General features: G+C 33.9%; 1 protein-coding gene across 1 annotated transcript in view; it reads left to right on the top strand.

The window, feature by feature from the left end:
• The first annotated feature begins 8,321 nt into the window (after positions 1–8,321).
• The window catches only part of LOC111059202 (dolichyl-diphosphooligosaccharide--protein glycosyltransferase subunit 2), a 40,304-nt gene continuing 23,854 nt past the window's right edge, over positions 8,322–24,771 (top strand). Inside the window, exons 1-6 of the mRNA XM_022346825.2 lie at positions 8,322–8,468; positions 11,784–11,980; positions 13,347–13,475; positions 13,969–14,126; positions 18,130–18,269; positions 22,969–23,141. Of these exons, the coding sequence (XP_022202517.1) occupies positions 8,453–8,468; positions 11,784–11,980; positions 13,347–13,475; positions 13,969–14,126; positions 18,130–18,269; positions 22,969–23,141 (813 nt within the window). The 5' untranslated portion in view covers positions 8,322–8,452. The remainder of the gene's footprint in view (positions 8,469–11,783; positions 11,981–13,346; positions 13,476–13,968; positions 14,127–18,129; positions 18,270–22,968; positions 23,142–24,771) is intronic.

Below are 24,771 nucleotides of genomic sequence, written 5' to 3' on the forward strand. Positions count from 1 at the left end.
TCTATTTCAGAAAAACATTGAAATTATGCAGAGCATATAAACAATAATTCTTAGCTGATAGCTATTTGAAGAGATATGAAATTGAATTTAGAAAATTTATTAGAATTAGGTTTAGTGTTCAAATTTCTGATTTCTAACTTTTAAAGTATAGTTCACACTCTTGCAAACACAAAATACAACATCATCATATATGAACCATACGTATCTTTCTCATATTGTCATTCAAACACATTTTTTCCTCTAATCATATTAGGTCCCGCATACAAAAAACTATTCAGAAACGTTTTATCCAGATTTCTAGTTGTTTAGATTTTTGAAGACCAATCGTACAAACTCCGCATATAACTTGTCTTTTCTATCAAGCTTTTGCTTTTCTTAGTTTTTGGTTATATTGTTGTTTAAGCTTACCTGATTTTTTATTAAGGCTCTCCTGAATTCTTCATAGGAACTATAAATTTTCCTATTCTTCACTATAATAATATTCTATGAACTATACTAATGTTCCTATTCTTCATAGGAACTCATATTCTTAGGAATATGAGGAATTGTTATTAGATACACTCAAACCAAGTATTACTGAGTTGCTGCTCCTTGAACCAATGAAATAACTATTTCTACTTGATTGAATTGTCACAGGTTTAAAAAAAACAACACATAATATATCCTTGATCATTATATTCACTTGTATAAAACTAATTATCAGCAATGAATTTTCTATCCTATTAATAAAAATGTATCCTCTCTTTATTAACTGAGTAAGAGCTCAATTTAATACGTCCAAACACAATCACAATCCGACAATGCACAATCAATTTTCCATCAAGAACAATTCATCTTTTTATAAACTTTACTTCGTAGAAACCGCACATGTTAGTTTATCCTCCTTCAACCACTAATCATACCACTATCCCTTCATTTTATTTTATTCCCCGCTTATTTTCTTAATTTATTATTTTGCGGTTTCTAGTAATTAATTTAAAGCTATCAATATTATGAAAAATTGATGATCAGGATAAAATTGTAAAGAAATGGAAATGAATTTATTGAAACTTACAAATTAATATTATTTTATAATATTGATACTTTTTTATAAATACCGGTATTGATACTTATAATATTCCTTCCCTTCAAAATATCACTAGGATCAATGGTCTGATTTCATCTATAATTTCTCAGGTGAAAATTTACTAACCATATTTGATTGTTGAAAATTTGTCAGCAGAAATTGTATTTCTCAAAAAAAATATTGTAATACGTTGGTGCTCAGCCCTGTATTTTTCTTATTTTGTTTTCCATTACCTCACATTATAGAGATACATTGAACATCTCACATCAAAATATCAATACCGAGCCCAAGCCTTGTAGAGTATTATATTTTTTTTGTTTTGGGAACAGATCATTCCCCTTTCCAAGTAAAATAACAAAATATTCTTCATACACGTGAAAAATCAATTTTTGATCATCCTGTTTCTAATAGTTTAACATATATTTGCAAATAAATTAATTTTAAATCTATTTATTATGTATAGAAAATTTATTATGTATGCAAAATTTGTAATTTATCTAAAATAGTTTTAAATAAGTCAGTTGGAAAGTGAATTTTTCCAATTGTAAAAGATCTCTCATATTGAAAGAAAATTGAATTATAGAATTCGAATTTCATTTTTGTAAATAAACTGTAAATATAATTCTAACTCTTATCAAATGTAGTCTAAACTAGCATTTGAATTGTATAGTTGTAATATTTATTATTATTTTTATCTTTGGAAATGAAGATAATAATGGTATGAATAATTTTACCAATGTACAGATTGATTTTATACTGTTTATAAGGAGTATTTTTATGTTAGTCTTTACAGTAGTTTATGGTTCATTTACTTTTATGTATTGAACGTGAAAATTGTTAATAAATGGATTCTTGAAAATTATTGGATTGTTATTTATGTTGAATCAAAGTTAAACTACCTACTCCACTTTCATTGTTTTTTGTAAAATATTTAACCGTGATTAGGTGCTGATTAAATACGTCTTTACTTGTATGATTGTTTCTCTTCGGTCCTGAGTAGCCTACCTATAACATGTTCGATTATTCAATAGCTGTTGATATGCAGGGCATATCCTCCTCGACAGCAAAACCTCCTTATTTTAAAAGTAAATAAAACTATCTGTAAGGATCAGAATTTTTGTATTTTTTTTGACACATATATAAAGTTTTGTTTCAATCAGTTTTGAATATCAAATCAGGTAGGTGACGTAATCTCCCATTATCCATACACTGAGTAAACCGATTTCTGGCGTTTGTCATGACTCCTGCCAGCATTGCAAGCGTTATGTTAGCAATTTATCCCCTGATATTGGCCCTCGAATCTTGTAGGGTCCTTGTTCGATTCACATAAATAAGGGATTTTATAAAAACTCATACAAAACATTACAAGGGCTCAAATCGGGAGATCGGACTGGCCACTCCAAATCACTTCTACTTGAGATGAGACGTCCTGGAAAGTGTTCCCTCAATTGAAGTCACGTTCAGAAAGTTCCTGCACAATTTCCGTCTTGTATGGGTGGAAATGAAGATCATCATGAAGAATTCGTCTCAAAACGATCGGAAAGTCCAAGAGCAGACGCAGGACGCTGTGGTGATCGCAAAATTGAAAAGCTGGGTCCACACTGAGCAAATGTTCGGCAAACATGTTTGTTGAGGAGCTCAGGGACAAACATTTTAAAGAGTTTAGACAATCATTGTTAAAGAAAAAATTACTGTTTTTCCAAACATTTTCAGTGTTGACAGATCTACAACCAGGCGGCTTATAATTTTTTTGTTAGAATTTTACATATAATTCCATTAATTTATATTCTTATAATTCATCAGTACAACCTATTTTATCATAGTTTTTATTCTCTTCAGTCTATATAAATATTTTCAAATTTCAATCTATTTCAGAAAAACATTGAAATTATGCAGAGCATATAAACAATAATTCTTAGCTGATAGCTATTTGAAGAGATATGAAATTGAATTTAGAAAATTTATTAAAATTAGGTTTAGTGTTCAAATTTCTGATTTCTAACTTTTAAAGTATAGTTCACACTCTTGCAAACACAAAATACAACATCATCATATATGAACCATACGTATCTTTCTCATATTGTCATTCAAACACTTTTTTTCCTCTAATCATATTAGGTCCCGCATACAAAAAACTATTCAGAAACGTTTTATCCAGATTTCTAGTTGTTTAGATTTTTGAAGACCAATCGTACAAACTCCGCATATAACTTGTCTTTTCTATCAAGCTTTTGCTTTTCTTAGTTTTTGGTTATATTGTTGTTTAAGCTTACCTGATTTTTTATTAAGGCTCTCCTGAATTCTTCATAGGAACTATAAATTTTCCTATTCTTCACTATAATAATATTCTATGAACTATACTAATGTTCCTATTCTTCATAGGAACTCATATTCTTAGGAATATGAGGAATTGTTATTAGATACACTCAAACCAAGTATTACTGAGTTGCTGCTCCTTGAACCAATGAAATAACTATTTCTACTTGATTGAATTGTCACAGGTTTAAAAAAACAACACATAATATATCCTTGATCATTATATTCACTTGTATAAAACTAATTATCAGCAATGAATTTTCTATCCTATTAATAAAAATGTATCCTCTCTTTATTAACTGAGTAAGAGCTCAATTTAATACGTCCAAACACAATCACAATCCGACAATGCACAATCAATTTTCCATCAAGAACAATTCATCTTTTATAAACTTTACTTCGTAGAAACCGCACATGTTAGTTTATCCTCCTTCAACCACTAATCATACCACTATCCCTTCATTTTATTTTATTCCCCGCTTATTTTCTTAATTTATTATTTTGCGGTTTCTAGTAATTAATTTAAAGCTATCAATATTATGAAAAATTGATGATCAGGATAAAATTGTAAAGAAATGGAAATGAATTTATTGAAACTTACAAATTAATATTATTTTATAATATTGATACTTTTTTATAAATACCGGTATTGATACTTATAATATTCCTTCCCTTCAAAATATCACTAGGATCAATGGTCTGATTTCATCTATAATTTCTCAGGTGAAAATTTACTAACCATATTTGATTGTTGAAAATTTGTCAGCAGAAATTGTATTTCTCAAAAAAAATATTGTAATACGTTAATACGTTGGTGCTCAGCCCTGTATTTTTCTTATTTTGTTTTCCATTACCTCACATTATAGAGATACATTGAACATCTCACATCAAAATATCAATACCGAGCCCAAGCCTTGTAGAGTATTATATTTTTTTTGTTTTGGGAACAGATCATTCCCCTTTCCAAGTAAAATAACAAAATATTCTTCATACACGTGAAAAATCAATTTTTGATCATCCTGTTTCTAATAGTTTAACATATATTTGCAAATAAATTAATTTTAAATCTATTTATTATGTATAGAAAATTTATTATGTATGCAAAATTTGTAATTATCTAAAATAGTTTTAAATAAGTCAGTTGGAAAGTGAATTTTTCCAATTGTAAAAGATCTCTCATATTGAAAGAAAATTGAATTATAGAATTCGAATTTCATTTTTGTAAATAAACTGTAAATATAATTCTAACTCTTATCAAATGTAGTCTAAACTAGCATTTGAATTGTATAGTTGTAATATTTATTATTATTTTTATCTTTGGAAATGAAGATAATAATGGTATGAATAATTTTACCAATGTACAGATTGATTTTATACTGTTTATAAGGAGTATTTTTATGTTAGTCTTTACAGTAGTTTATGGTTCATTTACTTTTATGTATTGAACGTGAAAATTGTTAATAAATGGATTCTTGAAAATTATTGGATTGTTATTTATGTTGAATCAAAGTTAAACTACCTACTCCACTTTCATTGTTTTTTATAAAATATTTAACCGTGATTAGGTGCTGATTAAATACGTCTTTACTTGTATGATTGTTTCTCTTCGGTCCTGAGTAGCCTACCTATAACATGTTCGATTGTTCAATAGCTGTTGATATGCAGGGTGCGGCAGCGAAACCTCCTTATTTTAAAAGTAAATAAAACTATCTGTAAGGATCAGAATTTTTGTATTTTTTTTTTTTTTTTTTTGACAATAGTACCACCGGCTTTGTCGAATGATAGAAATGATAGCAAAACCAATTCTCTGCATCAATTAATTATATTTCTACACTGTCAAAAACATATTGGCATCGTTGTGGACCTAGAAAAGGATAGTATCACCAGCTTTGTCGAATGATAGAAAAGGATAGCAAAACCAAAGTTGATAATTTACTGTAATTATAACGTGGACCTCACTATAGATAAATTTTATTATGTTTCAAAATTAAAGCGTTAAGTTTTTGCTTGGCAGATTACTACCTATTAGTCTAATGTTTTGATAATTTCAGATGACAAACACAAAACCAAAAAATTTGGCCAAGTTGATGTAAAAAATAATGTCAGTCTATTGAAATTTGTTCATAATACATGTTATTTATTCAATACCGTTCTACTATCTGCTTCGACCAACTGGTACCTGTCAATGTTTCCAACGGAGAAATTTGTCTGTCACTTTTTGGAATTCTGGCGACTCAAATGTTTGGTTCGGCGACAAAATCTAGAAGCCATAATCCCGGCCGGCTTGATGCAAGCAAAAGCTAAAAAAACTAGTGGCAGTGCAATTTGCTTGTCTCGAGCTTAGAACAGTTATAGAATAGACACGACCAATTCATACTAAAAGTCGATGAAGCCAACATTACTGCCAAATTCGCCCACCTTGACGTCACTACAGTGACGTCACGCATCGTATGAACATTGTTGTTGAACAATGCATTGTTGTTAAACATAGCTTGTTTTCCATAGCAGATTATCATTTATTTATGTAATCATAATTTATGGAGATGGTAATCTCCTGTGCAGCATATAATTGCACTGAAATTTTTATGAAAAAAAGTGGAATATCTTTTCATGTGTAAGTTGAAATTTATACACATAAATATTGTAAGTTGTAACTGTTATATTATCCTTGGTTATGATGTAAGTGAACTCATTGCAGCATGACAATAATAGTTATTTGTATATCTAGAGTGAAAAGTACGACTTTTTCTCCCTGTGGGAAAAAGTTTGAAGCCTGAGGCAAAGCCGAGGGCAGCAATTTTCCTGAGGAAGAGAAAGTATTTTTCGCTCGTGATGTACACAACATTTTTCCTCCATCTACATTTTTTTATAGAAACTGCAAATAAAATCATTCCAATAACTTACATATTGGTGACAATGATTCCTACCCTGATGATGATCCGACCCTGTCGGTATTTTGGCGTGCTCAAAGGCGCCTCGGGCGAGCATTGAATGTACGTGTGGACGCGATTTTGCCATACGGGTGAGGCAAAACGTAAACATTGAAGGCGTCATAACCTAATTCCAATTAATTAGGTTAATGAATGACAAATCAAATTGTGATCCAATAACTAATTGTAGGATTTTTGTAATTTTGTAGGATATGTGGATTGTCAAATATTTAAATAGAAACATGCATGGAGTATATAATTTGTATCATGATTAATAAATTTAGAACTGCATAATTTAAGTGAAAAAAGCTTCTCTACAGGGTTCCTACAAGAAAGTATAGCTCAAATATTATTTTACTGTGGCTATCAAATCATCTTGTGTTTGTTTCATGTTATCAATCAGAGTTGTTAATTAAGATTGTAATCTTCAATCTGATATTATACGTTTTAGATAGCTAGGCTATCTATAGAGAGATTTATTCAAACTTTGAACTAGTATTCCCTTGAAGGTAAATCTTGAAGCTAATCTTTTGGAGAATCTTGTTTTGTCATGTTTATGAGCAGAGTTAGTTTAAAATGGGCAGCAATTTAGTATTTGATTCAATTTATGGCTAATTTCATTAAAGAAGACTGTCAATTTTGTGAGACAGTGTTAAGTGCTTTGATTAGGTCATCAAAACTTCTGGAATTATTGTAGAAATTTTCTTTTTTTTGAGATTCAGAATAGATATTGGAAACCAACAAATGAATCGCCTAATGCCAAGAATCTCAAAGTTAGAGTCAATCGTTCTTTTGGAGTTATTGCTTCCCTCATGATGATATCATTATTGTTTAGATAACTAGTTGAATTAGATTCAGTATATTAACAAGATAATGTTTTGACAACCTAATAAAGTTTGAATAGTCAATCTTATGTCATGTAGCAATTTATTTCCTTACTTCAACCTACAATCGTTCAACCCACCAACATCATTTGTCATGATGGAATGACGCCATTCTTGTCATGTTGTGGAAAATCTACATCTACCATGTCTTCGTGTCGTCTGCAAATCAGATAGCTTTTTGAATGCCGAGGCATACGTGGATCGCATCCACAAGGACGTACAGTGAATGTTGAGGCATATGTACATACGATTGTTCGCGCGTGTACGGACGTGTGTACAAGGCTTAAATCTAAAACCTAAAAACCGGTCGTCTGATTGGCACTGCCGATTGCGCTATCTATCGGCAAAAGTTGTAACAATTATATCAGCTGGGCAGCTACCAAAAATGGCTGACTCCAGATCACGCGGTTCAGATTTGAATTGCAGATCAAAAATTTTTGTTGGCTGGTATTTTGAATAGAATAAAATATTTTAAAAATTGTATGAATTTTTATCGTCTACTAATATTAAGAATATAATGATTATCATACAAACATAAGTACATATCATACATTCATGAGTTGATCAAATTTCTGGTTGTGGTATTGAATTCAGTTGACTCAATGACAGACACCTCTATTATGCTTTCTCATCTGAGCTTAGACCTTCTAACCTATTACAATGTAAGTTTCAAAATAGAGATGCTCCCCATGTTATTTAAATGGAGTCACTTTTACTCCCTAGGGAGTTTTTCTGTTTTTTACTACCGAGAGCTAAAAAGTGACACTTTATTATTATGTTTCAGGGAGTAAAGTAAGTACTTTAGACAGTAGGTGGAGGAAAATTAGTTTTGTAGGCTACCTACCTTATTATTTCAAAACACATTATAACTTTGAAGCCGATATCGCATAACACAACATATTATGTTAATTTATGATGTGTTATGTGATATCGGCTTCAAAGTTATAATGTGTTTTAAAATAATAAACGATATATTATATCGTTTTTGCCCGTAGCTAGAAATAACCTAAAAACACCATGAATCTGAAATAGACAATCTGAAAGTTTTCAATACGATACGTGACGTCACTGCTTTGACGTCAAGGAGGGCGAATTTGGCAGTTGATGTTGGCTTCAGAGGCTAGACTTCTTAGCGTGTCTATTCTATAACTGGTCTAAGGTCTCGAGTGACAAGGGGATTGGTCTGCTTTGGTTTTGGTTTTGGCTGTGTTCGTGTGGACTGTGGTTATTGGTGTGACGTGTATTATCTTTTAGAAATGTCGCGCTGGCCAGGTAAAGCTTGTTTATAATACTTTTAGCTATTTTTCATCAAATCAAGCTGTATAAAAATGATCTATTTTTGTTATTTTTAAAATTTTCACCAGTATAGTCCTTTGAAAAATAAACCTCAACCTGTAAGTTTTGTATAGGCTGAATCAAGTTACCATGACACTTTTCACTTTACATTTCTTGTACTTGAGATATTATTTTTAAATTAAACATAGTACGGTGTTATTAGTATTTATTTATCTGTGGTTATGAAATTATGCTTATTTTATAATATTGTTGACGTAGAATGGATTCCTATTTGAACATAAGCTATGGTTTGCTAAGGATGTTGTGACAAATTTTACCGGTATCATTATTCATGTTATCCATCTCTTCAATATTTCACAAAAGTTTTACCCTATTGAGTTTTAGTTCAGAAAATTATTTCTCATATTTTATATCAATTGAATTTATTCATGTTTAAATTAATTTAAGTGTTTTAACTTTGTCTAGTTAGAGAATATAGCTTAGGTTAGATAATAGTCTGGCAATTTAGCATTAAAAAAAAATATTTCTTAAATTTAATTTTAAGCCAAAGAAATTCGCTTTCATATAACAAACTTATTAGTTTTCCTCAAATTATTCAAATACAATATTTCTTATAACCTTCTGCTTTATCCATTACCCACACTTTTGGGACCGATGGCGTCAAAAAATCAAAACACATTCAACAAAAACTGTATCAGTTCAGATGGCAGTGATTCAGTGCTCGCGCTCTCAGTAAAAATTCAAGCTATAACCCATAAATTCATTTACACTGTGATATGCCTTGTCACACAGTAGCTTCCGGACGGTTCTCCTGAAGGCGGCCTCATCCAATTGCTTCACACTATTAGGCAGCTTGTTGTAGAATTTCAGGGCTGAAATTCTATAACTGGCCTGTGATCGGTGGAGGCGTCTCCTGGGGATATCCAACAGCTCACTGCGCCTGGTGTTGTGGCGGTGGATGTCACTTCGGGCAGCTAGAGTATGATGTATCTTCTTGACATACACAAAGCACAGGAGGATGAAGACAGTCAGTACACCAAGGCGAGCAAAGATGGACTTACAGTGGGCAAGATGGTCGCTGCTTGTTATAATTCTTAAAGCCCTCTTTTGTAGCCTCAGGACATCAGCAGCCCCTGCCGAATGACCCCACAGGAGCAATCCATAAGTGATGTGGCAATGGAAGAGAGCGTGATACTGATACAACATTAACAGATACCTCTCCGTCACCAGGCCCCTCATCTTGAGCAGCAGGAAGCAAATGCGGGAGAGTCGGCTGGTTACCTGCTGTAAATGACTGTTCCAGCTAAGTTTGCAATCCATGTCAAAACCCAGCAGCTTTACTGGATTCTGAGGGTCACGTAGTTCTCGTGACGAGCTGCAGATGATCCTTTGGGTTTTGTCCTCATTCAGCTGGAATCGATGAGCCAGGAACCATGAAGTGGCAGATCGAAGATGCTCCGCAGTTGCCTCCAAAACCCGCTCAAGCTTAACAGCAGCGATGCATCATCCGCAAACATCAGAGAAGAATCATGGTCGTTGACGTCGTTTATCATAACAAGAAACATTGTCGGCCCCAGCACCGATCCCTGAGGAACACCAAAAGCCACTGGAAGGGTCTGGGAGTTTGCACCACTGAGGGAGACAAGCTGAGTCTTTCCAGAAAGGTATGAGCCCAAGATGGAAAGGGCCGAGTCCCTTAGACCGTAGAAACTGAGTTTTTTAAGTAGAATGTCCACACAGTCGAAAGCTCGGTTCAGATCACACAGAGCCAGAGCAAGAGACTCACCATCCTCGAAGGCAGCATCAATCCGCTCAGCTACATGGTCGACTGCACCCACTGTTGATCTCCTTCTCGGAAGCCAAACTGCATGTTGGAGAACAGGCCATTCTCATAGAAAAAAACCTCCAGCTGAGGCTTTATCACTGCCTCAATCACCTTGCCAAAGACAGGAGTTATGGAGATTGGCCTGAAGCTACGAAGGTTTTCACGATCACCCTTCTTGAAGACTGGGACAGTTCTAGATTTTTTAAAGAAATCAGGAAAATTTCCAGAGAGATGCAGAAAGAGGAACTGCAATGGCATCAACGACCTCTCGAAGCATGCTCACAGACATGCCAAACACATCTGGACTTTTAGATAGTTTGAAAGAGCGTATGATCTTCCTCAAGGCAGCTGGTGTGGTGGGGCGAAAGAAGGAGAGATGCTCCTGTCCCGGCTGGACTCTTCCTTCCAACAGAACAATTGGATCAATGTCAGCATCAGGCAGGGAATCCACTATGTCCTGAACCGAACCCACAAAGAAGCCAATGAAATCATCCGGGCTTGCAAAGTCAATCTTATTCTGTGGCATGGATCTGTTTGTATTTATCACATCCCAGGCAGCTTTGCATTGGTTAGGTGCATCCTCAATCCGTCGCTCAGTTGCCAACCTCTTAGCCAGCTTGATCCTCCTCTTGTAGAATTGTTTAAAATTTCTGTATCTAGCAGAGCTGTTAGCATCACCATCCTCACATCGGTTCTTGAGGGCAAGCATGAGTCCCTTAAGTCTGGCCAGATCATCAGTATACCACTCCTTGTGGCCATCCAGATGTCTAGGTCTCCTCTTCAGTGCCTGGGGGGCGGTGAGGCCTGACAATTTCAGAAAAAGAAATCCAATCTGTCACGAAAATAGTGAAAAAAGCTGCAAACAACTTTTACCACCTGAGGAGAGGAAAATATCATTCCAGGATGTACTGGACAAGACACTTCTATAATTTTCAAGGGCCGATTCATGCACAGGTCTTGTTCGAAAAATGTATTCAGCATGCCAGGTAGAAGAGGTGTGACACAGGCCTCAGCCGCTGTCGGGAAGATGCAAGCAGTCCTCAAAGCAGAGTGGTCATCCCCATGCAACTATCACATTTGTGCTGCAAATTTTAGACTGAAAGCTAACTGCAACGTTGTCAAGGCAAGCTCTCCCTCTTGTAGGCTCAGTGCAGGTGATTTACAGTCCATAACATTTCAACATTTCAATATCAGTTCTTAATAACCCTTATTGAAATAGCCTAAATAAGCCCTTTGTATACATTGAAAAACACCATTTTATTTCCAAATTAAGATAGATTAAAAAAAAAATGCCTTGTGTCATTAACTTACATTTTAAATTGTTCAACTAAGAAACATTTTTGAGTAGCAGAAGTCTTGAGCTGATTGACAGAATATATATTTGGGCTGTATTGATAGAATGTTATATTTATTATATTTTGAACAAAATAAATCTCTCATTTATTCATCTTTAAATTTTGTTTCAGTGCTAATTTTGGTATTGTCCACGTTTTTTATTCCCTTCAATAATGCTGCAACAACGTCATCTTCTTTCTTGTCCACTGCCGATAGAGAAAGGTTGAAGCAAGTTTTTATCTCAGCATGGAATCTTGAAGATATTGCATCCGTGCACTATTCCATTCTTGGGTACAAGCTTCTATCATCTCCCCTGCCCAACACTCAGGTGAGTTTTTGATATATGTTTGGACAGAAAAATGGCAGAATAACTAATTTACTTTATTCGTTTCAATAATTTTATTATTCTTCTGACTTGCACTTGATAAATGAGGATTTTCCATAAGTAGGTATTTCTGATATGATTCATTGAGCAGCAGAAATTAACTAGTGTACCTTCAGTAGTTTGCCTCCATCGTGGTTCAGCGTTAGTGGCAGTTCTGGTCTGGATTCAAAGTACAGGTCTTCTCTTGCAAGTTACAATATTGAGTGGTGGTTTTTGTGGGTGCTGTGCCTTATTTTGTAGGGCTATGGACACTGTTAGTTTGTCATCAATACTTATTATTAAATTGGTGATACTTTTATCTGTACATAACGATTATTTCTAATGCACAAATTCGACATGTTGCAATCCCTGGCAGAAAAGAATATGGTAGCATATTTTTAAAATGTTGAAGTAACGTATCCGCCTATGTGAATGTTATCGTCAAGTTAAAAATTGATTGTGATAGTCAAATGAAATGTACTTTGTCACATGGAAGTTCGAATGCATTTTTTAGAGCATTTTAAAATAATATAATATATGTCAAGCTGCAAATAACTTGTCCTATCTTTTTCTCTAAAATATTTAGTTTCTGCCGACGGTGATTATGGGTGGAATTGCTGGTCTTGGTTTCAAATGTTTAACGCTGTTCAATCAGTTATTGCCAAGCTAACAGCGTGCCTACGGGCTGGAAGCCTTGAATATCGTAAATTGCTTGCAGGAGTAGTATAAGTTTCTGTGGAGATTCAACGCTGCGAGGTCTTCGTAAACGTGGCGTTTACATCTAAATTTTCTTACCCAAGTTGTACCTAAAAACAATGTTTTAAAATAAGTTTCGTTGACGAACACACAGTGTTCACAAATCTTGAATCTTGAGTCTTTCACTAATTAAAAAGGAAGACCTGACCTGCATTGATCTAGTCCTTATCTGCCTACTAGAGGCCACGAGAAATAGCATGAACCTCAACCCCTCAAGCTGTGAAAGAATGGCTGGCGTGGTAGGGATGTAGGGGTGGAAATGTATATAGCTTCCCCTCCTACTCTGAATTCATACTGCTAGTGTAGAAATTGTTCCAAGTGAGGATATCGGCTGTCGATAACGAACTGACCAAACTCTTAACCCAATCCTAACTAAATTAGAGTTGATTCTCTTGTGGTGTGAGTTGAAAGCTCATGTTATATCTCATGGCCTCTACTACTAGCTGAACTAAGACGGTGCCAAATATGGGTGTTATATCTTCCCCTCTCTGCACTTAAATTCTAGGCCATGATTTATTGATCTCCACAGTCTCTAGAACACAATAACATAATCTTGAATGGCAATTTGTTCCAGGCGGTTTGCAAATTTTTGCTGGATTCAGCAAATAAAGAAAGTAGTTTGGAATCTTACTATTACATTTCTTCTGCTTTGAAAACAGTTGGAAGCTGCTCCGGGTCTCTGCCTAACAACAAGTTTGTCGAGGTTTGTTACTACTACATTACTTATGATAAACTTTTGTAACCTAATAATATAATATAAAAATGTCTAATTATCATATCAATCAACTTTTTTCTATTAAATTTCTTCTATTCTAGATGTAAGTTAATATGTAACAAAGTCGATTTTCAAAACCAAAACGGAATCTTATATTTTATTTCTTTTAACTTTTCCAAGGGAATAGAGAACAGAGTGAAATATTTTCAACCTAGCTCGTAAAATATCTGCAGGTATTAAATACCTTTGATTAATTTACTATTTATGAAAAAAATTATAATTTGAATTACTTCCTTCACTGCAAAAATGGCCGAAGAAACTCACTGTTTTTATATTTTGTTGTGAAACTTTATAAATGTGAATACTATATTGTAGCGTTGAAACTAATAATAATTAATCACTAAACATGGAAAATAGTGTCACAATTTTCACTGAAATTATCTTCAAAAACAATGCAAATAATTTCATTTATTTTTTTCAGGCTGCTACGAAAGTACTGAAACAAGATACCACTGGTATTTATGATCTCTACTATGCCGTCCACATATACAAAACCTATGGTCAGTCTCTTTCACCATACGTTACCAACATAAAAAATATCATCCAGGCTCTTCTTAAGAAGGATGATGCAATTTCTCAGTAAGTACTCAATGAAAAATTATTACAGATAAATCAATAGGTTATTTTTTTTTAATTAATTTTGTTTTTTTTGAAAGTTTGTTTTTCTTCACAATTCTAATAATTTTGGTTTGTGGTGATTTAATACAGTAATATCCTTTACTATTATCGCTAATATCTACATAATCTTCTCTCTACAGAGTGCATTAAGCTTCAGATTAATACTATTCAAGCTCGACCCAATTGTTGATAACTTTTACAGGGTGATTCTTAATTATGGTAAAATAATTTAATACGTGATAATAGAGGTGAAAATAAGAAAAAAACATATATCCATAAACGCTTCATTAGCGAGCTATACAGGGTGAAAGATTTCGCCCGGAATTCAGTTCCTCTGGTGAAATACACCGATGCTGAATTGTTTGGGGACTGGTTTTTGAAAAACTTATGCTGGATTCATATGGAAAAACTGAATAAAACTAGTCTGGAAGCTGTAGTGTGAGTAGTTTTTGAGAAAAAAGTTGAAATATGAAAAAAAATCTAAGTAGAAAAACACAGACTTCCACGTTTGATGCTCAATAACTTTCTTTGATGACCAGTAAACAAATAATTTTTGTAATAAAAATTGTAGAGAATTTAATTCTGAAAAGAATGATGTAAGCTGTGTAAACTAAATTTAAATAATAGTTGAATGAAATGTATTCTTATGTAGTACATTACACCACAAAAATTTGCTGTTTTATGAGGAGAGAACTAATAACTCATCGGTTGTAGCTGATTGCAAATAAAACATGGATTTAAATAACAGCTGTTCCAAAACAGTTGATTTATTTTGTTTTAAATAAGAAATAATTTTAAAGAAATTATCAGCTGAAAATTATTTTCAGAAATATACTGTTGAACAAAGAAGCAAACTGTGAGTTAGGCCTACTGTAACCGCACTGTGTTTTTTGTTTAATCTATTAACCATTTATTTGTAACCATTTCACTTTGCTTTTGTGTTAAGTGTTAACTTTTTAAAAAATGGCAGGTAATTTTAGACATTATTCATACTCCGAATTAGCTGACATGCATTTAATATATGGAATGAGACACTGTAATAGTACTGAAGCAAGACGTTTGTATCAAGAGAACTTTCGTAACCGAGTATGTCCAAGTTCAAGGTTTTTTGCCACTATTCATCAACGTCTGTCTGAAACAGGTTCTTTGATATCCAAAAAGAGCATATTTATGCAGGCAGACCCCGATCTATGACTTTTGAGTTAGAAGAACAAGTTCTTAATGAAATTTATGAACATCCAGAGAAAAGCACGAGAGAATTTTCAGTGCAGTTTAATGTCAATCAATCTATTATTTGAAGGATACTAAAAGAGCAACAATTACATCCATACCACCTCCAGAAAGTTCATACTATATTGCCACGAGACTGTATTCCCTGTGCTGTTATTTGCCGATGGTTTTTAGAAAAACTTGTTGACTCGAACTTTTTAACAACCGTTTTATTTACCGACGAGGCACACTTTACAAGAACAGCTTATCGTTAACGTCCACAACCAACATATTTGGGCAGATGAGAATCCTCATGTCATAAATCCTAATCGTCCACAACATCAGTTTTCAGTAAACATTTGGGCAGGAATCATAGGAGATCATCTAGGCTACTTCTGTTCGAGCTTCCTCCCAGGCTTAATGGCATAATCTACTTAAACTTTTTGAGAGAGGAGCTATTTATCTTACTTGAAGATGTACCTCTTCAGTTTCGCCAAAACATTTGGTTTATGCATGATGGAGCTCCAGCACACTTCAGTGTTGCTGTTCGTGAACACCTGAATCACAGCTTTCTAAATCAATGGATAGGCCGAGGTGGGCCAGTACCATGGCCAGCTAGGTCACCAGACTTAAATCCTTTGGATTTTTATCTTTGGGGACACTTGAAAACCTTAGTATACAATACTCCGATTGATACAATTGAAGAAATCCGATTTTGAACGGAATAGAAATGATAAAGCAGACTCCTGGAATAATTGAACGGGTCCGACAATCGATGAGAAGACGTCTGAACATATGCATTCAGAACAACGGAGGTCACTTTGAACATCACCTTAAGTCTTTTGGTATAAGTTTAATGCCATTTAGATATGTTACTTTCATGTTATAAAAATAAAACTTTTCTTAAAAAACCGAATATTTTATTTGCAATCAGCTACAACCGATGAGTTATTAGTTCTCTCCTCATAAACAGCAAATTTTTGTGGTGTAATGTACTACATAAGAATACATTTCATTCAACTATTATTTAAATTTAGTTTACACAGCTTACATCATTGCGCTATCTGTTTTGTTGTATGATAGAAAAGGACAGCAACACTATTGTCAATCGTACACTGCCATTACCGGGTGATTACAAATGAAATAGACAACTTCAATAGCCTGTACAAAATTAAACTGGTGTATTTCAACAGTAAGTGATATAGGTTTGTAGGGAATTTCTTAAAGTTTATGTTGGTAGAACTGTTGCTGGCTATTGTTGGCTGCTCCGTGTTACAACAGCCAGTTTAGTTTAGCAATATGGCCGCTACTCAAGTGGAAAAAGCTTATTGTGTTCTTGAATTAGCCAAAACAAACTCTGTTACTGTTGTGCAGCGTCATTTCAGAACAAAATACGGTAAACCACCACCAACAAGGCAATCAATTTATTACTGGTATGAACGTTTTGAAAGCAGTGGATGTGTGTGTAAGAAGAAGAGTACTGGAAGACCTTCTGTTACAGAAGAAAAAATTGATAGTGTTCGTGATGTTTTTGTACGAAGTCCAGGAAAATCGACTAGATCAGCGAGTTTAGAATTGCAAATTCCTCAACCTACTGTGTGGAAAATTCTGCGGAAACGTTTGAAAATGAAATATCTGGACATGTTAACCGAATGGTTAATGCCTCAACTCCATGAAGATAGTTGTAACTTCATTTTTGTACAAGATGGAGCTCCGCCTCACTGGTACTCAGACGTCAGAGGGTATCTGGATGAACATCTTCCTAGACGATGGATCGGCCGTGCAAGTGAGGAAAACGTTGTGTTTCAGCCGTGGCCACCTCGTAGTCCGGACCTAACGCCCTGCGACTTTTTCTTGTGGGGCTATGTAAAAGACAGAGTTTTCGTACCACCGCTTCATGTTGATATCGATGATCTTAAACAACGAATCACAAATGCTCTTGCTACAGTTAACCGTGAGATGCTTAGTCGTGTGTGGTCAGAATTTGACTACCGTGTTGATATCTGTCGTGTTGCAAATGGTGCACTCATTGAACATCTGTAAATTTTCAATAAAAACTTCAAGAATTCTTCTATGTAATCATGTAAGTAATGATCTAAACTTTTAAATAATAAATTCTCTACAAGCTATTCAAATTGTCTATTTCATTTGTAATCACCCGGTATAACGTGGACCTCACTATAGTCCTTTAGTCGCTATCTATTACGAGATCTCAATTGAAAAGCTAGCACTTATATTAGGTAGTCCTACTACATATGACTGTGTAGTTACTCACATTACTAATATACTGCAGAAGACGTAATGAATTGAATAGTATTATCTTATTTATTCTAATACAAAAAAAGGATATATATATATTTAAACTTTTGATGTAAGCTTTTTGTAGGCTGAATTTTAAACTTTCTAAATGTACGAACAGAACGAGTGACTCGCAGTGTAGATTTCGGAAATCGAGACGTAATCTTGCTGTTCAACATACCCATCCTTCATGTTTGTTTTAACATGAAGGTCGATCGCGAACGCGACTCACTGAAAGCTAAATATCGACCTGAACTTCAGATTTAGTCAATTTCTTTATTTCGTTATCAGTTCGTATTCTTAATTTTTGGAATGTTTTAGAAACCTCCATTCAAAATAGAGTTGTACTTAGCTGTAATTTATACTATCGACATGTCTCCATCAACTGTCGATTTGCTTCTATAAATATTTTGAAACTGAGAACTGAGTGAATGTAATACTTTCAATATGTTTGCAGCTTGGCCTACTCGTTCCACATAGCGGTACAACTTGGTAATGATGGCAAGTTTGCCTTTGATCGAATTGAAGATGCTCTGGTTCAAGCTGATGAAGTTGATGGTCGCTTCCTACAATTTGAGGGTGGTCTCAGCATTACAGGTAATTGTAAACCAAAACCATTTCTATATGAATTTTACCATGTTTTCGTTCAAATTTTGTATTTGATAGCTCAAACTATATAAGACGAGATAGAGTGATAATAATGGCATTAATACCTTAATTAACGAAAGTAATGATTCATATAGCATTTGCAACCGCCTACTCTAGTTATGAGAAGTCTATTAAGGAAATTATTTATTGTGGTTTTTTCTATAGTATTGCATAGAAAATTAAAGTATATAGAGGAACCAATTTCTTTCCTGATCAGTTCTCATTCAATGCCTCATCAATAAAGACTGAGCCTCAGGTCAATTTTTGACAGTATGCTGAACCAAAACATAACTGACCTTGGCATTTAACATAATTTTATTTGCCTAAATTTCAAGGGAAGAAGTTTTACTTGTAATAAAGTTTCTTAGCTCTAGTGCTTCTGGTAGCCCAGATAGAATACCAGCGTCTGTAGCGTCTGGGGTCTAGCGTTGCTGGGAACCGATTGCATTGCATTTTTAATCTCTGTGTGCAAATATCTTAAGTGTCTGGAAGTACTCATGAGCGACACCAGTGCTATAATAATAATAATAATATCGAGTGACCTGGCTGGCTCAGGTCTGGTGTCAGAGTTTTCAGGTCGCAACTGATCAATTTCAGGGCCTCTGACATGACCTAACGACTGCTTTTTAGGCAGCCGGGACCGACGGCTTAACGTGTCCATCCGAAACACGGGAGTGGCCCGAGATAAATATCTTATTTTAGACACCAGTGCTAAAATCTGGAAACAGCTCTTTCGCAAGTAATTATGGAGCAATCGCATTTCAAATGTATTTGATAAGATTTTTGAGTGAATCCTATACTAGCAGACATTTTCTTATGCACTACCTAATATTGTCCACTCCCATCCTTGTTCACTCTCACTCAATGGTAACAAATCTTATTGAATTTGTGGATAGAGTGTTAGTGGTTTTGGATGTTTGAGACAATGTGGATGTGATATTCACTGACTTCTCCAAAGCCTTTCATACTCTGGATCATGGTTTTCTGCTTGCAACAGTGGGTTTCAGAGAGGATTCTGTTACCATTTTAAGGAGTTAGAAAGATTCCAGTTTGTAACTTCAACAATTGTTGATAAAAGCATTTCTGTGGCACTTAAGGGAGGGTACCTTGGGATTCCAATCTTGGTCCCTTTATTTTTCTGCTGTATGTGAATGACCTTCCTAGTGTACGAAAAATCTCACAGTGACTCATCAAAATAATCTTCAGGAAGGTTAGATCTGTGAATGACTGTCTGTAACTACAAAAATATATTGATGCATTGCAGAGGTGGTGTTTGGTTTCTAGACTTACTGAATGTGGCAAAATTAAAAGTGTTCTCCTTTACCAGAGAGAGGGATTCCTTTCACTATGGCAATAAGATTGATGATGTATGATTTGATAATTTGCTGGCTTGAAGTGGGGATATTGATAAGCATGTTGAGCATCTGACATCAGAGTACAATCCGATTATGGGCTTGATTTTTAGAACATTATAAGTTTCCGCTGACGGGAGCCTACGGCACCTGTCTGGAGTTCCTATCAGGTCACCTATATTATGAAAATTGTTAGAATGCGTGAGCCACAAATGGCGACCACATGCTCTCCTGAAATTGAAAAATTGTAGATTTCCGTTATTTGTTGTAACACGTGCTCTGAACATATTGTAAGAATATGGACGCTCAAGAGCTAGAATAATAAAAAGAACCGTTTCTCGAAACTATTGAGAATACATTTGAATAGCCTATAGCTATATACATTAGCTATATCATTATATCATTTTTTTATATTTATTAGCTATATCATTCTTTTCAAAATAGTTTGAAAAAAAATCATTCTTTCCTAGAAACTTAATGCTATTCACAGACACGTTTACAATAGAAACCACATGACCCACTGTGTTTTATGTTAACCCTTGTATATAGCTATAGCATAAGTTGATGGCAGGTATATGTAGATGGCATATAACAATATAGATATATCGTTAGGAGAGTAGTAGAATATAGATATTATGTAGTTTTCAACGTTACCACGTGGTTAGCATAATTAAGCTACAATGTTACCACGTGGTTGGCATATGATTATTATTGAAGCAATTATTTGATGATCAATATTTGAATAAACATGATATGAGTAGATGTCTATAAAAATTAGGTCATGAAGTAGGTTAGGCTATATTTATTAATTATTCAATAAATAGTATGATGTACAATGATTTATAATTTAAATATTATCATAAGCTAAGTAAGTTAGTTGAATCCAGATTCTTAGGCTAAGGGTAAATTTGTAAATAGAATTAGGTATGTTTGATTGAAACATGTTGACAATTAGTATAGTTATACAATGAGTATAAGAAACCTCTTAATTAAGTATCTTATCAATTTGATTTATTTAATTCAATTGTAATGATGTACTGTATGAAATTGTATTTTGTTCTTCACTTCATGTATTTATTATTGAAGTATTTTCCATATTAGATTTATAAGATTGATTACTGTATTAATCAAATTCGATGAGTATGTATTCAATTGTCAGTATCCAAACTTCAGAGTTTAAATATTGGTAAAATGTATGATATCATTTGTTTTAATAATGAAGGGGAGCCATAGTTTAAAATGATATATCATAATAAACATTATAGTAAATTTAAATTGATATTTTAATTCAGTTTGTAAGCTGAATATTAGGCTGAAGAATTTGAGTGTAGGCGGAGCTAGAGGGCGAAGGGTGATGAGGGGTGGAAAATCGTGGTGCTAGTATATAAGCAGGTAGACCATGTCTTGCGAGTTTAGTCTCTCTTAGTCTCTTGGATTTTGGACGGTGTTCAGTGTAGGAGTGATTCTTTGGTTTCAGACTTCAATTATCCTATAGGGAATTGACTGAACCAGGTAAAGTTTGTATTTAGAATTTTCAATTTTCCTTATTTCAAATCCACACCACACCACCATAAAAAGCCCAAATAAGTATATCAAATTACATAGCATCAAAGTAAACAGCAAATTTTATTATTACGTCTTTCTAAATACAAATCTGTTGATACAGTTTTAATTAACTTTTTGAAGCTTACAGTTGAAATTTTTCTTCTAAGCACAAATAATAGTTTATTAAAGCAAGGCTCCCCTAATCATAATCTTCAAAATTTATTAATTCTTTTATTTTTGACTGTAATCGTATTTTTAACTAGAGGTGTTCAATATTTAGATTTTATATTTTACTCTTCAAATAACTAAATAAATGGAAACTGTTTGTTAAATTTTATTGTATAAAATTGAACTTGAACTGTAGTACTTTCAAAAACTCAATCATCTTGTATATTTTAAATCATTACTATATTTTTATTAATTTTTATAAATTCATTTCAATTTAAAGTTTATTAATAAATTCATAATTAACCTTTGTTTTGCCTTTCACTTTATACATTCCCTTACACACGACCCTGAGCTATCTTTCTTTATCTTTTTCTTCTAATATTAGTTCAGTGAGTGAAATATAAGTATCCACACAGTGAGTGAAGTTATAGTATAGTTATCATTTTATCAATCCAAAGTGATTGATTGGCGCCGGGCAAAATAGAGTAAGGGAGATCGAAACCCACTCTAAACAAAAACCACAGTGTGAAGGAGTTCATGCGAAACAAATTCCTCATAGGTTTATATCTCTTTCATAAAAAATTGGCCATTCCTGCGAGATTGATTTTCCTACACAGTAGTTGAAGTCACTGTTTTGAGTTGATAGCCTACTCTTAAATTCTAAGCAAGAGGCCTTAAATATCTGTGATTCTTTTTTTTCATGTTGAGGAAACTTATTAGGGTTTCTATCTGCTACTTCCATTGAAAACTGCTATTGAATAAGTAAATATTGAAATCCACTTTACTACCTTGAAATTAATTTATATTTTAATAATAAGTTCTTTCACAATTTCTATAACTCATAACTGTTTAACTTTCAATGATGGTGAACATTGTTAATTTTATGCAATTTAAGACCCCTACTCTACATTCTTAACCTAATAATTATTGTCGAATGCAATTGTACTGTATGTACTGTACGAGTTTTAAATGAGATGTAATTAGTTTTATTAAAAAACATATAAACTTCGATAGCTATTATAATTCTTCTAACTATCCATTTTGTATGATTGTGAGTTTTGGTTTGTGTTCTATCTCAGTTAATGTTCTCGTTCAGGTTTTCTCACCATCCATTCATTTTATTTCTGGGCTATGTTCACAGAGTTTAGCGTATTTTATTTTTTATACGTAATGAGTGATTTAGGTCCAGCGAAGTAATTTAAAATTGATTCCAGAATTTCTTGAAAGAAGTATAGAAATATTTCTTGAATACTTCAATAGAAAGTATCAAAACGAAAATATGATAGTATAACATTAATCTGGAAGGTTGTAGAGAGGTTTTATATTGTACAAAATGCAAGGAAGTCACAAGTCTCTGGTAAAGTTAGATAAATGAAAAGCAATGAGTTTTCAAAAAATAAGCTTCAAAATCAATTCTATCAATAAGAAGATTAATTATTTTTGCTTCAAACTCGATCTTATCAATTATTATTTTCTAGATCTCTTGATATTTGATAGTACTTTACTGATATTGCTGTGATTCTTTGCTACTCAACAAGTACACTTGACGTATTACTTAATCATACGACGAATTGTATTTGCAGCTCTATTGATTAGTGGAGCGTACAGATTGGCCCAGTCTGTAAATACGGCACCTCCGATCTCCGGCGATCAGGCGGTCAAATTCGCCAACTATTTCCTCAGCAGACGATCTGTGCAAACTACTAAAGGCGCTTACAATCTGCTCGATGTCATCACCATCCTTTCCGACAACAAGGTAATCAAAAATGATATCAATTATACTTGGTAGATCTACACAATATATCAACTTGGAATTGAATCACGATTTATGCTTTCATATAAACCCGATTTAAGCATATGCGATATTTTTCTATGGGGTTACCTAAAAAATAAAGTTTTCAAACATTGCCCACACACCTTGGAAGAACTAAAGGAGCGAATCAGAGAAGAGATCCACGCCTTAACAATCGCAGTGTGCCAAAATGCGTTTCAAAACTTCAAAAATACGCTACATCAGTGTATTGTTGCTGATGGCCGCCATTTAACTGATATAATTTTAAAAAATTGACAGTAAAAACTACATTTCAAACTGAATTGAATCCTTTAAAGAATTTTTTCCCAAATTGAACGGTTCATTACTCTGCCCTGCTAAGCGAAAAGGCCGTATCTACAAATTTTCATATTTTGAGTTATATATCAAATAGCATGTATTTTTAGTCGAGGAATCCAATGGACTAGGTTTAAAAGCCGTATCTGCAACCGTTCTCGAGATATAGACACTTTGCTATAAGCAGTATCGCCGTATGTACAAAACCAGCAAACAAGAACACAGCATAAAAGCAGTATCTACTAATACTAAGCAAGAGAGCAGTAAGTGCATTGTCAGATACTGCTCTTTTCCTTAGTCTTGTAGATACTGCTCTTCACCTGAGTATATAGTAGCAGTGATTTGGTAGTTACGGCTGTTATGAAAAATAAAAGCTGTAGATACTGCTCTTATCCAAAGACCTTAAAGAGATATAGACCCACAATGACTATGCCTTCCCAATGATAGCTCTTACTTGAAATTGAAGGCCGCCATTGAGGTATTTTAGCACGAGATATTATTTATTTGTAATACTATAGATCACAAAGGCATTGGTGGCATTGGTATGTAATAATCTTATGGGTTGCCCCCTCAATGGCGGATTTCAATTCCAAGTACGACACTAGCGCTGCATGTGAGTCTATGCATCTTTAAGGTCTTTGCTCTTATCCTTAGCTCAGCCTGACGGTTTCTTGTTAGCTGCCGCCAAAGAGACTGTCAAAAAGGTTATGTTTTTAGGCTAGGTCAGACTGTGATGTGAGTTTTTACTAGCTGCTAAAGAGTGTATGGCAAATGCAATCAAGGAAATTTAGAAGTGGAAAAACTTGAAATAAATTATTTTTATGAGTGGCAAGACTAGAAATCAGAAACAAAAATGGAAAGCACTTCTGATAGAACGTACTTGAGAGGCCTTATATTGTGTAAGAGCAAGGTGAGGTTCATATGATTTCAAGGATTACAATGAGGAGACTGAATACCAGCAACTTGATTTTCTACAAGCAAAGGTCTTCAAAAAGGGATTCCAACTCCAAAAGTACGAGTTGAGCCAAAGGGGTTCCCAAGGGGAAAAACAAGCTCTCATTGCGCTCCATTGTACTTCCCCCAAACAAACAAAAAAAATTTGGAATGAACTTCCGACTTCGTCATCTTCTTGCTAGCCTATTTTATGATTTTTGAAACTTAAACTTTCTGATCCAGCAACAATCGATGTAGCATTATTATTTCAGACATCAACTGTTACAGTACACAAATAATTGAACGAGCGTTAGCGAGTTCTCACTTTTGACTTTCTGAAGGCCAA

This window comes from Nilaparvata lugens, chromosome 1, assembly GCF_014356525.2.
Source record: "Nilaparvata lugens isolate BPH chromosome 1, ASM1435652v1, whole genome shotgun sequence".
NCBI lineage: Eukaryota > Metazoa > Arthropoda > Insecta > Hemiptera > Delphacidae > Nilaparvata > Nilaparvata lugens.